At 34.9% G+C, this 19,424-nt stretch overlaps 1 protein-coding gene and 1 long non-coding RNA gene across 3 annotated transcripts; both read left to right on the forward strand.

Moving 5' to 3' along the window:
- The first annotated feature begins 11,380 nt into the window (after positions 1-11,380).
- LOC103492614 (light-inducible protein CPRF2) lies at positions 11,381-17,487 on the forward strand. 2 transcript variants are annotated; one of them, XM_051091847.1, is made up of 7 exons: positions 11,455-11,954; positions 12,105-12,201; positions 13,213-13,423; positions 14,070-14,145; positions 14,232-14,357; positions 16,006-16,108; positions 16,920-17,487. In XM_051091847.1, the coding sequence occupies exons 1-7, from the start codon at positions 11,505-11,507 to the stop codon at positions 16,931-16,933; spliced, it is 1,077 nt and encodes a 358-aa protein (XP_050947804.1). In that variant the 5' UTR covers positions 11,455-11,504; the 3' UTR covers positions 16,934-17,487. The 2 variants fall into 2 exon arrangements, with proteins under 2 accessions (XP_008451264.1, XP_050947804.1); XM_008453042.3 differs by lacking the exon at positions 16,006-16,108 and having other exon boundaries at positions 11,381-11,954.
- Positions 17,488-17,891: 404 nt separating this feature from the next.
- Positions 17,892-18,955, forward strand: LOC107991164 (uncharacterized). The gene is made up of 2 exons (XR_001763068.2): positions 17,892-18,374; positions 18,583-18,955. It is a non-coding gene; the product is annotated as an uncharacterized LOC107991164 (long non-coding RNA).
- The last annotated feature ends 469 nt before the right edge of the window (positions 18,956-19,424 follow it).

The raw sequence follows: 19,424 nt of genomic DNA on the forward strand, positions 1-19,424 counted from the left end.
CTCATTAAGTCTCGATCCTTCAAGATCACCTCCCCGATGAGCGACTATTGATATTGCTTTTACATTCCATTACATCGATCCTTCAGACTAATTAAAGAATGTCTAAAGCAAATGAAAAGAGAATTCTGCCCTTGAAAGTTTACATTTTCCTCCTTTTGCTTCTACCTTGAGCATTGATATTCCTTTCCTAAATATGCCAATATATCACAGTAATATATAAGAGTGCAAAAGCACTAATTTTCAAGGATTTTCCCACCTAACCCAAAATAAGACTCCTACTAAAATATAATCAGTCAAAGAGGGGAAACCTACTCAAATCCTAAAAGCAAGGAAGAAAAGGAATACTCAGCGCAAAGCGACCACCTATGGAATAAGAAGCCTCCTTCTTTTAATACAGAGAAGAAGACTAGTCCTTGAAAATTCCACATTTTGTCTAATTCATCTAAGATTCAAACATTCGCTTCATTGAAAGGTTCTTTGATCTTTCATGGACGAACCCCAACCAGACCTTTCTTTCCCCCAATTGAGAGGGCCACCTCCATTTCTACTACTAGAGTACCCTCATCAAATAGTACCATAAGTGGAGTTTTCCTCGTTTCTTCTAATTGTTTATAAATCTATACTACATAGATAAATAATAGAACTAGGAAAGACAAGCCAAATCCATTCATTGGACATTCAATCTTGTAGAAAAGCTTGATTCAATTGAGACTCATTAGAAAGGTCAGTCTGAAATGAAAGAGGAAAGCCTACGCCCAAAATCAAACTCCTTTGTCTACTAGGGAAGAAAAAGAAAAAACAAGAAGAGTTCGAAGGACCATCCATATTCTTAAAGAAACCTACTATTTGAAAGAAAGCCTAACGAAGCGAAAACCTACTTAAAGAATTAATGAACAAAGCATAGGGGAGGACTTCTCCGAACTCCTTTGTCTTCAATAATCAGCGTTGCGTCCGTAGAGTGGGTTTGTGCTCATTTTTCCTAAGGAAGTGGGGAGGTTTCAACTTCCATCCACCACGTAGTGGCTTACACAAACCACCCGTGCTTGAAGAAAAGGTCCCACCGGAACAACCAAAACCACGGGACCTCAAAGAGGTGAGAACTTACATCCTTCACTAGGCTCTTTCTGATGATATCTTTCCTTCATGAAAATTGAGAAAATGGCTAATTTTTTACTCTTGATTTAGTCGACACATTCGGAGATCTTTCAAAAAGAATGATAGGAGGAGTAGCCCTTTCTTTCAGCTATGGAGGAGTTGGAGGCAGTGGCTGGAGAAGTTGATCAAGATCAACCTGTTGAGAGGAATGAAGTTGTTAGAATTGCTCTTGTTGTGGCAGTATTTGTGGAAGTTGTCCTTGCTTTAGTTCTTGTTGAAGAAGTTGAAGAAGCAAGTTGCTACAGGAAAGACTGATTGGGAAGCTCTTTCATTCATCGTGAAAGGCCCCAGATTTCTCTTTTTTATCTATCATATATATGTCCTAAGATCTTTCTTAGTTGAATCTTCGTGAAATCCACGTTCAAACTCTGTTCTCTTCTACTTCAAACCTTACGCTTTCTTCCTTTTAGTCTTAAGGCATGAAAAAGAGTCAATGTAGACTTTCTTGAAACCTTCTTCCTTTGAGTAGAAGGCAAACTAGTTAAAAATCTTGAAAACAAGCAAAACAAGGTCCAAAGAATATTTCAAGGTCGGAGCACAACAGCTTCTCGAGTGGGACGCTAGGGTTTTCTTCTGCCTAAATGAACAGAGGCTTTTTTTCAAAAAGTAGTGTTTAAGTTCCATCTTTCATAGATTGTTATATGAGTCTGGCCTATCAACTAAAAGTAGCAGAAAAAGATCATATTCTTTTCTTTATGTCGTAGAAGGCTCAAAGAATTTGAGAAGTGACTGATCGATGAACATCCATAAATTAAAAAAAAAACAAAGGTCCAAATGACAGGTTAGTGGATAAACAAGGATTTGGACGTCTTCAAACTTCGAAGCAAAAATAAAGGTTCACATGACTCATTCATTCTACTCAAACAAGTCAAGAGGTCTTCTGACTCCTAACGGAGGGCGGAGGAGGACAGATAGATGAATATGGATATAAACAAGTCAAAAGGACCACTAAAAAACTGAAATCCATATTCCACTTTAGACCTTAGGTTAATATGTCCTTATCAATGAGACTGTTAAGGCAAAAGGAATAATAATTTCTCCTTCGGAGGACTTTTATAGAGTCACGAGTCTTCTTTGAAATGTTTTGTACCCTTGAATCAAAAAAAAAGGCAAAGGTTTGAAGTGAAAGGAAGTTTTAGGAAGACGGAGAGGGGAAAGCCTATCCTTCTACGTCCTTCAAATTGTAGGTTTTAATATGAGAAAGTCTCTCCTGGAAAGCCTATGTTAAAGAGCGCCAATTGACAAATGAGACCTTCTCCTTCTATTCATTGATTCCATATGCTTCTTCAATTTGTAGACTGAAGGTCTTTCGTGTCTGGTGAAACTGAACCCCTCACTCGTCTCGTGTAGCAAGACTAAGTCAGAAGTGGTCAACTGAATTTATAAACGCATCAATCATATTTAATTGATTCTGATTGAACTTTTTCTTTTCTTCCTTTCTCTTTTTTTCTTCTTTCTCTACTCTTGGGCGAATTGAGCCTCTAATACACTCTTTCTTAGCTAGTGTAGTTGACAGAATGAGAGGTCATTTGAAAGGACGTAGTATATTGAGATTTTGAGTTTTGAGTGGTTGTTCCCTCGATGAGAAAACCAAGTTCCATAGGCATCTTCCATTCATATCGAATTTGGTTTTTCTGTACCATACTTAGATCTACCTCTTCTTCGATCCAAAATTCCCAGCAAATTCTTGACTCCTCGAATACAATGGGATTGCACACCTAGTGAATCTTTCACTTATTGAAATTTATGTCCTAAAACTCATACTTTGTTATTTGATTCAATAAAATTTATTATTGAATGCTATAATCTTAAAACTAATAAATTAAGGTCCCGAGGCTATTTTACTAAGTTTGTCAATACACTTGAACTTTATATAGAGACATAAGCATGGATTAACTTCGAGTTAATAGCCCAAATAGTCTATAGTGATGAATAAGGTTGGGGGCCTTATTCTGGAAAAACACTATGGATGCGGCCTGCTCCGTAGTTAGTACAAACGATGTAATCCTAAATCGTTCATGTAGAGACATGGGAGTAGGGGCGTCTTATGTAAATGGTTTGCATAAGACTGGAACCCCGAAATAGTTACTTTTAGTTATAACACCATAAACTATAAACTGACTATTTCAATTATGATGACCTAGGTAACTTAATCTTAATCCTAAGCTAACTATGAACTTCTGTTCATTCGGCAGTATCCTTAGATCTACATAGGTGAGAGCAGCTCTTCATCACTGGCCCAATAAGCCTCCCATTTCAGAAATAAGACCGAATGGATAGCTAGGAACATAGGGTGCAAGATTGAATTCACTCTTACCCACTTCTAGGATAGTAGATAGGTTGTTCCCTTAAAGACTGAATCCAAGTCTTGAGCAAGGGGTCCCACCTTCTCATTGGCCTGAGAATGACTCAGATTTATAAGTTGGACCTTAAACCAATTGTTCAATAGTGGATCAGTGGGTCTTAAGGAGCAAGATGTAATCTCGAGGGTAAAACGGTATTTTGACCCAGTCAAGATTATGAACAACCTATGAATAATCAACTTAGTCATCATGGTTATATCAGGTAGACAGAAATTTATCTATAGTGAGGGGAGTGCAACTAAGAGTCTTTAGTGGAACGACTAAGCTTGGTCTAAAAGAGTTTAGCCAGTTAATCTCGAATCGTTGGAGCTCATGATCTATAGGTCCATTAGGTTCCCCTACTAGCTTATATGGATTCAACTAAGGACAATATATTGAAGTAACTCGAATTGTTCGAATTAGGAAAAGAGAGAGAAACCGACAAATATATAAGATATAAGTCGGTAGATATAAACTTTAAGCTTTGTGTTTAAATATGATTTAAATAAATATGAATATAGATTCATATTTAGAAACTTGGAAAGTTTTGAAACTGTCAAAGTTGTAAAAGTCAACATGTTGACTTTTGACTTTGAAAAACAAAACTTTGACCGGAATTTGTATTCAAATATGATTTGAATTTTAGAAAAATGACTGTGGATTCATACTCGAAAGGTTAGAATTAGTCAAGACGGGTAAAATAGCAAAAAGTCAAAAAGTTAACTTTTGACTAAGAAAAGTCAACGTTTGACTTTGACTTAATTGGTCAAATGACCAAATTGCCCTTTGACTAATTTTCTTATTAACTAAATGTTAGTGGGAAATGTGGTAGCTTATAATTAATTTGAAGCCACTAATTCCATTAATAATTAATGGATTAATTAGGTGTTGAGATTAACGTGGGTAAGGGAAAAGAACTAGAAGCAAATGTTGCTACTACAAAAAGGAAATTCTCAAGAGGATTGTCCTCTAAATCTAAAGCTGGACCCTCAAAACCTAATCGTAAGATAGAAAAAGAAGGGAAAGGGAAAGACTCCCAAACAAAACAAGGTTAAGAAGACTACAGAAAAAGGTAAGTGTTACCACTGTGGTGAAAATGGCATTTGTTAAGAAACTGCCCAAAATACCTTGCTCAGAAAAAAACAGAGAAGGAAGCACAAGGTAAATATGATTTACTTGTCCTTGAAACATGTTTAGTGGAAAATGAAAATTCTATCTGGATATTAGATTCAGGAGCCTTAATCATATTTGCTTCTCATTTCAGGAAAATAGTTCTTAGAAAAGGCTTTCTGAGAGCGAGATCACTCTCAAAGTTGGAACTGGAGAAATGGTCTCAGCTAAAGCAGTGGGAGACTTGAAGTTATTTTTTAATGATAGATATATCATGCTCAAGAATGTCTTGTATGTACCTCAAATGAAGAGAAATTTAATATCTATCTCTTGTATGTTAGAACATATGTACAAAATATTTTTTGAAATTAATGAAGCGTTCATTTTTCGAAAAGGTATTCATGTTTGATCTGTTATACATGAAGACAACTTATATAAGTTAAGACCAACACGAGCAAATTTTGTCTTAAATACTGAAATGTTTAGAACAACTGATACTCAGAATAAAAGACAAAGAGTTTCTTCCAATGCCTTCTTGTGGCACTTAAGACTTGGTCACATAAATCTCAATAAGATTGGGAGATTGGTTAAGAATGGACTTCTAAGTCAGTTAGAAGATAACTCTTTACCTCCATGTGATTCCTATCTTGAAGGAAAAATGACCAAAAGATCTTTTACTGAAAAAGGTCTTAGAGCCAAAACATCTTTAGAGCTCGTACATTCGGACCTTTGTGGACCAAAGGTTTAGGGTTTCCTTTTTGTGGACCAAGAAAAACACAATTGGGGATTTCAATTATGGATGGATTGATATTTTAAAAGAAATGCAATCGATCCTTAGATGAAGTTTAAAAAAATAATTATTCTGTATTTTTGTGTGAGATTCAACCCAAACTTAGCATTGAGTTGTATACGAAGTTGATTTGACATCTTATTCATTAGAGGTTGTTTGAGGACATTGAATCAAGTATAATAAAATCTGATATATATTAATATTAATGGAATTAGGATGTTTGTTAAGTTTATCGATAAATGTATAAACTTCACTGGTATTTGTTAATGTGTTAACTTTAATCTTTGCTTAGGTCCAAAACAATAAACTTTGACTGATCCAAGCTTCAACCAAACCTTCAATTAAGATTAGTTTTAAGTTTCTTCATTTTTGCCCCCCAAAATGCACTATGCAATAGTTTTAAGCCCTAATTTAAGTTTTCTTCCTTTTCTTGCCTTTATTTTGAGTATAGATTATGATTATTTTGATTTTGAGTTATTTAAATTAAATTAATATAATTATATTATAGATTATGATAATCCATTTGTCTACTTTTTTTTTTATGGTTCCTAATCTATGTTTTGATAAGTATTTGAAGATGATAATATATTTGGTACCATTTGATATCGTTCATTTTATTATTATGATATTTTTCTAAATTTTATTTCAATTGAACAATCTCAAGGTTAATTATCACACATTAAAAAAAGAGTGATAAGGCAAATGGTCATAACAACCAGAATGACACATCCACCAAAAATCAAACAACAACAACAAAAAAGATTTATCTGTGAAAGCTTTGTATCAAATACATAAAGTTTATTTTAAAACATCAAAAAGTGGAAAATATTGTAAAGGTAAGTTTTAGTTATACAATGATGTTGAATTCTTAACTTATAAATAAAAAATTAATTAAAACTACTTGAGGTAAAGCATTATGTAAGTACTTTTTCTTAATAAATAATTATGAAAATAGAGTGAATCTTTTGTTTTTAAAAGAAACTAATGTATGCCAACTTGAGCTAACCTTTATTAATAAGTAATTTGACATTTATATTTGTTGGCATTAATTTTTTATCTAAAAAATATGCACTTAACTTTCACATGACAACAACGATAAATTTGCAATTTGAAGAAGAGATGATCTACAAAACAAAAATGAATAACTTTGATGCCTAAGTCAATAAGAGAACTAAACAATAAAAAAAAAAAAGTCAAGTAATTTATCTCACACGGAGCAATGGTTGTATATTTATAGTTACGGGTGATCCACCTAACACCTTACTTTAACTATACTTTTGACTTACAATAATCATTTGGGCTTGGACATATCCTATTAGGTATTTGAATGAGGCGCAGGCTTTACCAAGGCCGATATCAACCTCTTCCTTTATATCAAATTTGGTCCTATTGTTATCTTAAACTCAAATCATATTTCTTGACTTTGTTGCCCATGTTCTCTGATCCAAAATCACACACAAAAATGTATTTGTCAGTTTTGATTCAATAAAGATCACAAATAACTAAATTGCAATCCTAATTTCATACAAAGTGTAGATCAATCAAACAAAATGTTAATTCTAAAATTGTCACATCTTCATCTAAACATACCTTTGATGTATATTTTTTTTCAGAAATTAAAGATTTGATTTTCTACCGTCATAGAGAATTTCATTTGTAGAATCTCTTGCTCTGCACTCAACTTAAGTCTCTAAATATGATTTGTTTTTTCATAAAAGAGCATGCATGTTTTTTTTTCTTTCGTTATTTTGTTAGCATACATGTTAGACTTTATTTATTAATAATAAGAAAAAAGGGAAAACACATCAACTACACAAATGGGAATTAATCCATGACCTAACAATTGGGTATTTTCTAGTATTGGAAGCAACAATAATTTTATGATGATATTAAAAGTCAATATTAAGAATTGAGGGAAAGCATCTAAAAGTAGTATATAGGGATTAAAATATTAAAAATATATATAATCCACTGATTTGTTTATTATAACTCAATACTCAATTGAATTGGCTTTCAAAACATATATATAAATATTAAATTGAATTAATCATATAATTTAGATTTAACTTTCATTAACTTGGATTCATTTATTTTAAAATAAAAAAATATGTTCATATGAGTTGATATATTTTTTCCTCTTAAAAGGTTAAATGCTAAAATTTTCCATTTGAATTGCCATTTTCTTAATGAAATGCCCCATGCCTCTTTAGTTGCTAAAAACTTAAAACAACCCAACAAATTAATCGGTTTTATTAATGTAAAAAACTCAATTGCCTTGGTTGGTTTAATATATGGCCAAATAACTATTTCAATTTTGGTTCAAGAGCTAAACTTACGAGACTGAGTCTTAGACTTTCTTAATACAACTCATCTGTAACGCTCCAAATTTAAGGTAATTTATTTGTAATTATCTTATGTTTATTTTTGAATTTTTGAATTTTTAGATGTTATTTAATTGTTGAAATATTTGATTGGTAGAAATTGAAGCCTATTAGATATCTTGAAAAAAATATCCAATTGTTGCATTTGTGAAAATTTGATTAATTGTACATTTGATTGTATAATTAATTGATTATGAAGTTAAAATAATTATATTATAAGGATAATATAATTATTTAAGGGTATACATTATTCTTTGAAATAATTTTAATTAATTATATGTTAAGTATATAATTAATTGAATTGAGAATAAAATAATTATATTATAAAGATAATGTAATTATTTAAGGTTATTATATATTTGGGGAAGATAAAGTGATGTGATTGGAAAGAGAGGATCTGATAGGTTTTAAATAAAATGAGAGAAGATATGGTTGGTTATTTGGAAAGGAAGAGAAAAAGGATAAGTTAAAAATAAAATAATAATAATAATAATATTTTGTTCAAATTTGGCATGGGGAGTTGTGTCATCTCCTTCATTGAGAAGAAAAAACCCTAGTCTCACAAACCCTAGCCGCCACCTCTTCCGTCGTGCACCATCGCTCGAAGCCGGCTATCGAGAAGATTGTCTCTGCCTCACCGTCGCAAGCGCTGCCGAGCCTTCTTGGTTTCGTTTCACGTCCGCCGTGTCATCCGCCAAGTACCAGTCGCACTCCGTCAGCTGTCATTCGAAGCCAGCGCAAGTCAACCGTTTTTGCCGCGTTGGCTATCATCCGTCTGTCGTCCATCCGCGTTTGCCCGAGTCGCGCAGGTCGTCATAGCAGTCGTGTCCTTGCATAAAAGGTGACGTGCTTGTTCTTTGCACCATCCGTTATTCGATCCGTCCGCCACGAGTCGCATGCGAGGTCCAAGCGTCTCCAGCGTACGAAGAGCCGATCGCGCGTGCGAAGCCAAGCCATTTTCCCTGTCGAGCCAAGCCGCCCCTTTCCCGCAGTCGAGCCGCCCGTCTCCTTCAGTCGAGCCACCTAGCCAGCTTTTCCTCTGGCCAAGCCATATTGAGCCACCAAGCTTATTTTTGGCTTTTTTTTGTCCAACTAAGTGTAAATCGAATTCGGCCTTGATTTTGGGTAAGTTATATCAACTGGATTCTTGGATCCTTAATCAACTGCGAGTTAAATTATTAAACTTAGTTATTTACCCTTATTGTTTAGGATTTTTCCTTGGGAAGTTTAACCGTGACTGTTAGGATAATTTTGTTAAGCTAGTCTCGAGGTAAGAGATTCTCCTACTAGACCTTCGAACTAAATTTAAGAGACCGCATGTAATCATGATTATGCATTAATGGTAGCTAAAATGCATAACTTGATGCTATTGATAATGATTGTCATTATATGAGTGATTGATGATGATGGCTGATATTATGTTTATAACTGGTAGTATATTGATGATGACGACCGTGTTATGTCTTTGATGACGATGTTTGATTAAGAATGACATGATCGATACTTATGTCATGTTTATGATGATGTATGTTATGTTACATGCTATGGATAAGTTGTGCTGTTAGCTTTAGCTATTAGAGTCGTACCCACATGGGTGTCCCTCGGGATCACCACCTTTTTATGACTGTGTAGTCCAATAGGATCACCAGTTCAGTATGACATAAACATGATTATGAGTGATTCAACGGGGTCACTCACAGCCCGATTGTCTTAGTATTTTCCCCGACTATACTAAAGATCAGTTTGTCCTAGGTGTTCCTTTGGGTTCTCCGAAGACTAGAGACATCCTACAGAATCACAGATCGCACGTGTTCGGAAAAGTGTCAGTTTATGGGTACCACTTTATAGGACTCTAATAGGAAGTTAACAGGCACCTAGCGGGACTAGTAGTGGGTCCCTTACTGAGTATATTTTTATACTCACTCTTGTTTAATTTTACAGGCAGAGGTAGAGGTAAGGGCAAAGGGAAGCTGGCGAATGACAAGAAGTGACCGTGGCGAGCCATAGGGAACACTTTTGCTTCCGCCTTATGTTATTTGTTCTAGTATTTATGAGTTTGTTTTTATTAAGTTTCTTTGTTTAAAACTAGATAGAGCCCGAGTTAGAATTTTATTTAAATTTAATTTTATTTAAATTTATTTCTACTAAAGTTGGTTTATGATTTTAATAAGTAGTTTGAGGTTTTATTTTATTTTCTATTTTTAATTTAAGAAATTTTATTTTTCTTTTAATTAGTAATGACCTCGGCTTAATATAAGGAGTTGGGTCTTTACATCGACGGTAACAAATGTGAACAAACAACATTTGAGCTAGTATACTGTTATCAACTATGAAAGAACCAAATCTTTCCCTAAAATTAGGTAAAAATAAATCGATAATGTTCTAGACACTCACACACTATTGTCATTATTAATTAATCGATAGATAGTAATTTTTTATTTTGCTATATTTATAAATATTTAAATCAGTTTTGTCATTTAATACTATTACTTATAAAATTTCTGTGGTGTTTGGCCAATAAGTTGGTTACTACTAATTGAGTTATAATAGTTTGTATTTGGGGCATATATTATTTCAGCTTGGGTTATACTAGTATGTATTTGAGATGTAAATTACTATTTTAGTTTAAATAGTAAACACAGTAGCAAATAATAATAAGAAAACGAAAAATATGCAATAGTAAAAACTATGGCAAATAAAAAAGTACAAATTAGTATTTAACGTAACAAAATAGGTAGAGATTATTATTCTAGATTGATCCTTGAGCCAAAGTACAAACTAGGAAAATAATTCTAGACTCCTCGGTCAACATAGAGCTTAAACCCTTGTTGGTGAAATTTGTTTAAAAAAAAAAAGGAAAATGATTGAGCCCCTACGAGAGCGAGCTCGACTAGTTGACTAACAAGTTTTTTTTTTCAATTATGTTTCCATTTATTGATAAATTCTGGCAACAACATGCTTTATATCGATCCATAACCCTTTGTTTGAGTGGTATATTGCGAGTGACTTGTAGTACATTAGAGCATAATTTGAGTGATTTGTTTTAACAAACTTGATGAAACATATAAGGTGATAGTGAAGGTGGACCACCTTCCACGTAAGAATTTAAATGTCTCTTTCTAGAGTACGGTAACCCGAGATTTTTGTGCATGAATATAATAAAAAAAGAACAAGGATTATTCAAAAGGTAACTAACCCTCTCTAACAAAGATTGTTGTCTTGTTTCACTATGCATCAATTAAAATCATTAGATATCGATATTTAAGCTTGATATCCTATCTTAACTCATGACAGATTTCTTAAAACCTTTATTTACTTGTTAACTTTCGTTTTGCAATCATCTGTGCGAAATTGTTGGAAAGGACTCAAGGGCTTAGGATAAGGTTTTTGTCCTACTTTGGAGAACTTAGCATAAATACGAAGGTCCCCTAGTTGTGAGGTTAAAGTTTATTTGATGGTGATAGCGTAGGCATCACAAATGAGCACAACCGTTGCTAAGTTAACCTTAGGGTAAAGTGTAAATAGGTGATGTGAAGAGAAATTCCAATACTGTCTTCTAAAAAAGAAATTCCAATCCTTACACCATAGAAGACTTTGACAAACGAAACAAATTGTAACACGTGGATGTTTCCTAATGGTTGAGTATGGTGGTTCCTTAAAGCAGCAGTACACATTGAAAACGCGCGTACGAAACGAGGAAAAACAAATCGGACTCTGACAACGACGATGCATACTTTCTTCTCATCGGAAGACCTCTCCGATAACTCCTTCTGGCCGCCACAGCCGGCGCCGTCATCTTCGCCGCCGTCTCATTCTCCTTTTCGGTCGCCGGATCCTTCTTTGAAGATGAACCGAAGCGCCTCTGAGTGGGCCTTCGAGAGGTTTCTCGAGGAAGTTTCGGCGTTGCCTGTGAATAGTTGCCCTTCGACTACTTCCGATCGCGTGGCTGTTTCTCCTGTTGATGTGGCATCTCCTGCTTCTCAGTCTTCAACGTCCAAGCGTGATGAAGGCGATGATGAGATTGTGGAGATCAAGAAGGCGGATTGTGATCATGATCGTTCTCATCCAATTCCGCCTTCCGATCCGTCGAAAATGGTTCGGAGTAGTTCTGAACGATATCGTGTGTTTTTGAAGACTCAGCTTGATATGGCTTGCGCTGCTGTGGCTCTGTCGCGGGTGATTGTTTCTCTTTCTCTTTCTCTTTCTTTTGAAACTGATTGGTGTACTGTGCTTGATGAATTTGGGATTTGAAATGTTGAACTCTATTTGTGTTTTGAACTGAAATTGTTTGAAAGCTTCTAGCCATTTATGTGTTCGGGATTGCAGGCTGCTTCTTTGGAGCCCAAAGGTCCAGTTCAGCCAGCCGATCACCGGGGGCAAACATCGAATGCATTCCAATTTGGCATGCAAGCTCCGGGCCAAGGTAGCTTCCGCTCAGCCAGTCTGCGGGTTTTTATTAAATTCATTATTTATCGTGCAAGCTCATTGAGTAGTTATCTAGTTATTGTTCCTATGGATTTCGTTGGCCGTTTTCCATTTGGAGTGGATAGAAGTATTGAGCAATCTCTTGTGTACGAGAAGATCTAGTACGGGAAGTCAAATTTGTGAAAAAAGCATGAAGAATTTCTTAATGTTGTTTTCCTGTTATCTGTTGTGGGGAAAATTGATATATGATCTATTGTCCTTGGTGTGGGGCGGAGTCATTTCTTTAGAAGCGAAATCCTTTGAACACCCATACTCCGAAGTGTTGATTTTGTTTCATAAAGTTGAGTTTCCGTAATTAAGAATAATGGTTTGGAAAGTTACCAGTTGTTGTGCCTTGGCAAAATGGCGTGCTACCGGACTTTTCTCGCTCCACTTTGGTACTATTGAATGTCTTGACTTTTTTCGATGGTTTAATGATCTTTATGATGGTGTTCATCTCCTGGTATGCTAGTTGATTTTTCTATTGGTCTCCTGTTGTGCCAAAGTTTTTCATATCCATCCTCTCGGTCTTATTATTTGAAACCCTTTTTTTTTTTTATCTTATTAGGTATCTAGCGATTGTTTTGACTCAATTTTGTTTTTCTTTTATTTGATAGGAAACAAAAACCATTCATTGGTATGATGAATGGAATACATGGGGGGTTCCTATTGGGTAACATTACAAAAAACACCTCCATTTTTCACAAAAAATACCTCTATTTTTTGCTTTTCTTTTGGACTATTTTATGTAAGCCACTTTTGTACTATTTCATTTTTCTGAATATAAGCATGAAATCTATAGAAATGAAAGAAAAAAAAGTGTGCTTTAGATAAGTCGATGTATTTTTAGGGGATATCGTATTTTACAAGTTAAATCCCTTTCCTGGATGCATCTTGCCCCTTTTACTATCTAACCATTTAAATTGTGTGTTATAACTGTAATATCACTTTTGCTCTATGGTGACCGTAGGTTCTGATCGTGGCACTTCAACAAAAGAAAGTGAGGTTTCTGGTAGTCCCCTTGGAATTCCATCCTTACCTGCAATGCCTAAGAAACCAGGGGTACAACCTGCTCAAACAACAAGTGGATCATCCAGAGATGAGTCTGACGATGATGATCTTGAAGGAGACATTGAAAACATTGAGAATATGGATCCTGCTGATGCAAGACGCGCTAGGAGGTAATTTTGGTTTATTGTTCTCTGGACTTTGTTGCTCTAGCTTATGTCAAATTGTTAATCCCCTGAATTATCCAGCTGTTCATATTTCCGTTGATTGAGAACATGACTCAAGCAACGATCATTTGCTTCTTATGCTCTTCTATTATGTTTTTCACCAGTTATAATGTTTAGGGAAGATATTGTTGTTATATCTTCTTTGATTATCCAAGTTCATCGTGTGCTCAACTTGAACTTGTTGATGTAACTCGAGTCTCATGTCGGATCCCCTTCGCATTTTCCTAGTTCATTTGTGAAAGAAAAAGAGGTTAAAGTCTCATGTTTTGATCAAATATTTTGGAATTTTGTAATTTTTACGACTAGAGATACATTAAGCATGTTTCACTTTTCTTTGCATTTAAAAACAACTATCCTCTTTTATTGTTGCTACTATTGAAGAGTGTTTTTGTAATCTTTATTGGTTTTTGAGTAAGGAAGATAGCATCTTCCATCCTGTCCTCTTACTTGTCTAGTGAATGGTCTTATTCTAATCGGTAAATAAATAAATTAGTGAGGAGAGAAAAAGAAGGCCCTATGGGAAAAATCAATCCTTCTACCCAATTTGTTGCCCGGTCCTAGCTTTACTCACTTGACATTGATGGTGGCCTAGGATGTTGTCAAATAGAGAATCAGCAAGACGCTCCAGACGACGAAAACAAGCACACTTGAATGAACTTGAGACACAGGTACTACAAAATGTTTACCCTCATATGTTCTCGTGTATTTTTCTTTCTTATTAAAACATTTTCTGAATGTGTTTCCTTTTATAAAGGTTGGTCAACTTAGGGTTGAACACTCTACTTTGTTAAAGCGTCTCTCAGATGTAAATCAAAAGTACGACGATGCTGCTGTTGACAACAGAATTTTGAAAGCTGATATCGAGACTCTAAGAGCTAAGGTTAGTCATTACTGGTTTTTTTCCTCTCCGTTGGGGTAAGAAAAATAACATAAAAGACCAAAATCAAGGCATAAGGGATTTACCATCTAATGAAAACAGAAACTAGGCATCTTACGCTTTCCCATGCAGAATGATTTAATTTTTGGTGCAGCCTCTTCATCTACCTTGTGCAATTCTCTATCCTCGATGATCATACTCCGGTTCCTTCACACCCTTATTTCTTGCACTCTGCTTTTTCCCGTAACCTCCTTTCTTTTCTTTAACTTAACTCCAATCTTTTCATCAAGCTTTTCTTCCATTCAAGAGTATCATTACCACATCTTTTAGGCAGGAACCTAATTTTTGCGTATCATAGGTTCTTTGATTTTTTTGTTTGGTCCCTAGTGAGCATTTCAGACATAAGCATCTATGGATGATTCGGATGCACTTATAAGCTGTTTTCATAAATGAAAGATGACAATAACAAGAACTATTTAAAAGTGCAATTAAAGCAAAACTACAACCATGGATTAGACCTAGTAGTCAATTAGGGTCAATGTAAATAGCAAACACTCAAACAGCCCAAAGGGAATTGGTTGAAACTATGATTGCCACCTATCTATTATTTAGTGTCCTACGAGCTACATGTGTTGGATGAGGTGGTGGGTTGGCTTTGTAGTCGAGAGGTAAGTGGAAGGATCTCATCAAGGGAAAGAGGACCAGAAACCCGACGGTAAGGGAAGAGGAGAACAAATCGGTTGGTTTATTTGATGGTTTGTGGGGTTCTAATCCAGAGGCAGAGGAGAGAGGATGGTTAAAGCTTGTTGATGGGTTGTCTCCGAAAAATTAATGTTCCGTGGCAGAGTTGTACAGTATCGGATCCCATGAACGGAACTTGGAAGGGTCTGTTTTGAGGATGATGAAAAGTGTGTCGTGCCCACGTGGAAGGTGGCGGTTCCGTAGTCAAAGGTAAAATGAGAGAGAAGGCTGAGGGAGAGGGAGATGGCGAATTCTTTAATGGTAGTGGACTTGGAACTTGAAACATAAAAATAAAATCTTTAAAAGAAAATTCTAAAGGCCGAAGGGCAGTGGACTAAAATACTTTTGAGAAAACACTTGTACCATGTCGGTTAGTTTTTTCATGTTTTGATGGGAAAACTCACCATCAACCCACCGGAACCTATTTCCAACCTGTCAGTCGGATTGATTTGTTGTGGATTTATAAACTCATAATAAAAAGAAGATATAGTTTTAATAACTAAAGGTTATGGATCCAATCTATAGTAGTCACCTGTGTAGGAGTTAATTTTCTATCAATTTTATTCACCCAAATGTTATAAAATCAAAACATAAATTATCTGGAAGCAAAGTCTAATATAGTTTATATATATATATGTTAAACTTCACTACTGAAAATACTTAAACATCGACTACTTGATAGAACTAACTAATGGATTATCAGAGTAAGAACTAACTAATGAATTATCAGAGGAACTCTAAACTCAGCTGAAACATTAAACAACTACTGCGGAAGTCATGAATTCGCAGTCAAAGAACCACCAAGAAAACACCAAAATTGAAGAAAAACCTCGAATGTAATAAAGTATTAATGAAATATTGGACAAACAGCCAAGGAAAGACTGCTTATTTCTTGATCGCCTTTCCTCAGTCATCAGGGAAGCCTTTCTCGATTGTTCTTCAGTTGAGGAATGGCAGTAAGGAGAAATCTTATGCTCCCTTCTTTTATAAGGCTACATATGTAATCTCAAATGGTAAGTTTTTATTTTTATTCTTTTTTATTTTATTTTATTTTATTTTATTTTATTTTATTTTATTTTATTTTTTGTCGAAAACGAAAGAAATTAATTCGTTAGACTCTGTCCCTTCCAAACAAAAAAAATCCGCATTTATTGTAACTGTGTCTTCTTTACTTTCAATTGCATTTAGGATGTTAAGCATTGTATTTCTTTGAATCTGCCAGTTTCAACTATACGTACATGTTTGTGTGCTGTTTGTTTTGTTTCATAGTCTGTGTAGTAATTTAGGATATCATGTCTACTATTAGTTGTTCCACAACCTTTTTTAGTTTGTTAGTGTCTTTTTTTTCTTTGACATTTCGTGCTTCATCTTGTATTCTTTTAATTTATTTTTCTCGATAAAATAAATCTCAAATTTAATCTCTAAAAATAAACTTTGAGATGCTGACTAGTAGGAGTGCCCTCTCTCCACAAGACTCTCGTGAAATTGGTCAAGTAGTAATAATATATTCATGCAACAAAATATGTGGATACGTTTACATTCATAATTAAAATGCTAATAAATTAACCATGAGAATTAAAATTAAGATAAATATTAAACAACCGACAAACTTCGAAGTTCAGAACTTGAATGATATTTTGGAGAGAAAAAAAACTATTAGTTTATGAAATGAAAAAAATACATTGGCGATGGTGGCTAGGTGGTCGTTTCTCACATCTGCTTTTCACTTCAGTGGCTTACCACTTTAGAGAGAATATAATTGTATCTGCCTTTTAGTTTTGTGGGAAATCAATAGAATATTTATGAATATAGATTTTATTTCAGGTGAAAATGGCTGAAGAAACAGTGAAAAGAGTAACAGGAGTGAATCCACTGCTTGTTGCAATGTCGCAGACCCAAATGCCATTTGTCAATAGTAACCAAATGCCTATGCAAACCAACACTCAATTCTTCCATCAAAACATGTCTGCATTTGCAAACAGTCCCCCAAATCACCAGAATTTGGAAGTTCCTGTGCCACCTAATCCTCCTACCATTCAACATGTTGGAAGATCACACAATGACGTGGCAACCGAAATGACTGATTTGCCCTCTGTCCATATAGATCACGTGCAGAAACAACCCATGCATGCCCCAATGTCAGGTTGGGATGCAGAACCTTCACATGCAACCCCGAACCACAAGAAGAATTGAACTTGTTCTTTTTGTACCAATTTTTCTTCTCTTTTATTATTATCAAGGGACTAATAAGAAATGAAAAGTACTCTTCTTACCTATCATTTTCATTTCATCCTCCACTACTTTGTAATAAGACTTGGATCTTTACTTGGTTAAAGTAGGTATTTTTTTTATATAAGAGAAAATCAGTTGGGTAGTTCCATACTGAGCTTTATATTTTATCTTCCTTAGAATGAACCAGAACAAAGAAACTTTTGAGCACTACTTTTTATATTTACTAAGCTCTGTTGAAGGTTTGCATTGAAGAAAAAAAAAAAAGGGTGTGATAAAGATTTTTCTTGTTCATTCATGTGATAATGTGATAAGAGAGAATTCCTTTTGGTGAGTAAAATGGAATATAATTTGTTAATATTCTAAACCTGAAACTCAAAAAAATCTCAAGAATGGCTAAAACACAAGCAGTACTCTGTAGTAATATATTGATATCAAAATAACCCAAAATCAAGAAGATTGAAAAATTCTTCCAAAGCAAACGTAATGTATTGATATCAAAATAACCCAAAATCGAGAAGATTGAAAACTTCTCCCTTTTAACCAAAATCAATACCTAAAAAATTCAATACCCAAAAAATTCAATACCCAAAAACATTCCCTATTTATACTTCCTTCACAGTGGGCCCTTAGGTGCTATTCTCTCTTTGGTATTGTACATTTTCCTTTTGACCCCTTCTTTTTATATGTGTGCAGGATTTAGGGTTACCGCTCGACTCGAATTGCACCTTGTCCTCGATGTGGAAAGATGGAAACTGTTGTTTCATTAAGTGTACCAGCTCCTACGTTGCCTCACTATCCAACAGCCCCTTTCATTTTACTAGCCATTCGTTTGCTACAATTTCTTCATTTCATCTAATTCCCAACACGGACTCTGACTTCAGCTGTTGTAAGTTCAAACTCGTCGATTAGCACTGTGAAATGATGCTACACCTGCTGGTTATGTCCCAACTTAAGCTTCAGTTATGATACGTAGAAAATATCATAAATGCTAGCTTCTTGTGGCAATTCCAATCAATAAGCAACTTCTCCAAACCTTTCTATGATTTGGTATGGCCCAAAAAACTTATGGTGAAAGTTTCTCGCTTCTCTTACATGCTAAAGATCTTTGTTGGTAGGGTCTCAATTTCAGATACACCATATCCCTTGCTTGAAAATTCCGGCCTCTTCTACTTAAATCTGCTTGCTTTTTCATCCGGTTTTGAACGATAATTAAGTTGTTTTTCAATGCATTAATGATCCGGTCTCTCTCTTGTAGCATCTGGTCGACACTATTGTTAGTGGTCTACTTTTCCCTATAGGAAAGTATAAGGTGTGGGGGTCTACCGTAGACAGTTTGGTACAGAGTGGCCTTCACGGAAGCATGAAATACAGTGTTGCACCAAAGTTCAACCCAAGGAATACATTTATTCCACTTTGTCAGTTGTTCATTACAAAAACATCTTAAATACGTCTCAAGGCATCTATTCACTCTCTCGGTTTGCCCATTCGTTTGTGGATGGAATGTTGTGCTTTTTAATACTATCCTAATGGCCGTAAAGAGTTCTTTTTAGAAGTTAATAAAATCTTGTCTGTACTAGTAATGATTGATTTTGGAATGTCATGTTTACTTACAATCTTTTTTATGAATACTTCCACTACTTGTTTTGCTGTAAATGGGTGTTTCAACATGATGAAAGGGTCGAATTTACTCAATTGGTCTACCACCGTAATGGAGTCATGTCCTCCCAACCTTGGGTAGCCCTTCAATAAAATCCACGATCCAGTCTTCTAAAATCAACTCTAGTATGGGCAAAGGTTGCAGAAGGCTCGCTAGAGACAACGATTCTATTTTGTTTCTTTGGCAAGTCTCGCATCCATCTACGTAATTCTTCACATATGTTTTCATTCCTATCCAGTGAAGTACTTCATTCATTCGTTTATACGTTCTCAAAAACTCAAAATGCCCTCCCAAAATAGAATTGTGAAAGATGTGTAGCAATGAGGGGATGAGGAATGATGTTCGCGATAAGACCAACCTCCCTTTATTGTAGTTGTTCGTTATCAATTCATATTTTGGCTCCCCATTTGGATCTGTTTTTAACAATTATGTAATATTTT

This window comes from Cucumis melo, chromosome 1, assembly GCF_025177605.1.
Source record: "Cucumis melo cultivar AY chromosome 1, USDA_Cmelo_AY_1.0, whole genome shotgun sequence".
In the NCBI taxonomy this organism is placed as follows: Eukaryota; Viridiplantae; Streptophyta; class Magnoliopsida; order Cucurbitales; family Cucurbitaceae; genus Cucumis; species Cucumis melo.

Excerpts from the sequence above, each read along its gene's own strand:
- LOC103492614 (XM_008453042.3), top strand. The coding sequence starts at position 11,505 with ATGCATACTTTCTTCTCATCGGAAGACCTCTCCGATAACTCCTTCTGG. Across the intron at positions 13,424-14,069 it reads GATGCAAGACGCGCTAGGAG|GATGTTGTCAAATAGAGAAT; the intron begins GTAATTTTGGTT and ends ATGGTGGCCTAG. Across the intron at positions 14,146-14,231 it reads TGAATGAACTTGAGACACAG|GTTGGTCAACTTAGGGTTGA; the intron begins GTACTACAAAAT and ends CCTTTTATAAAG.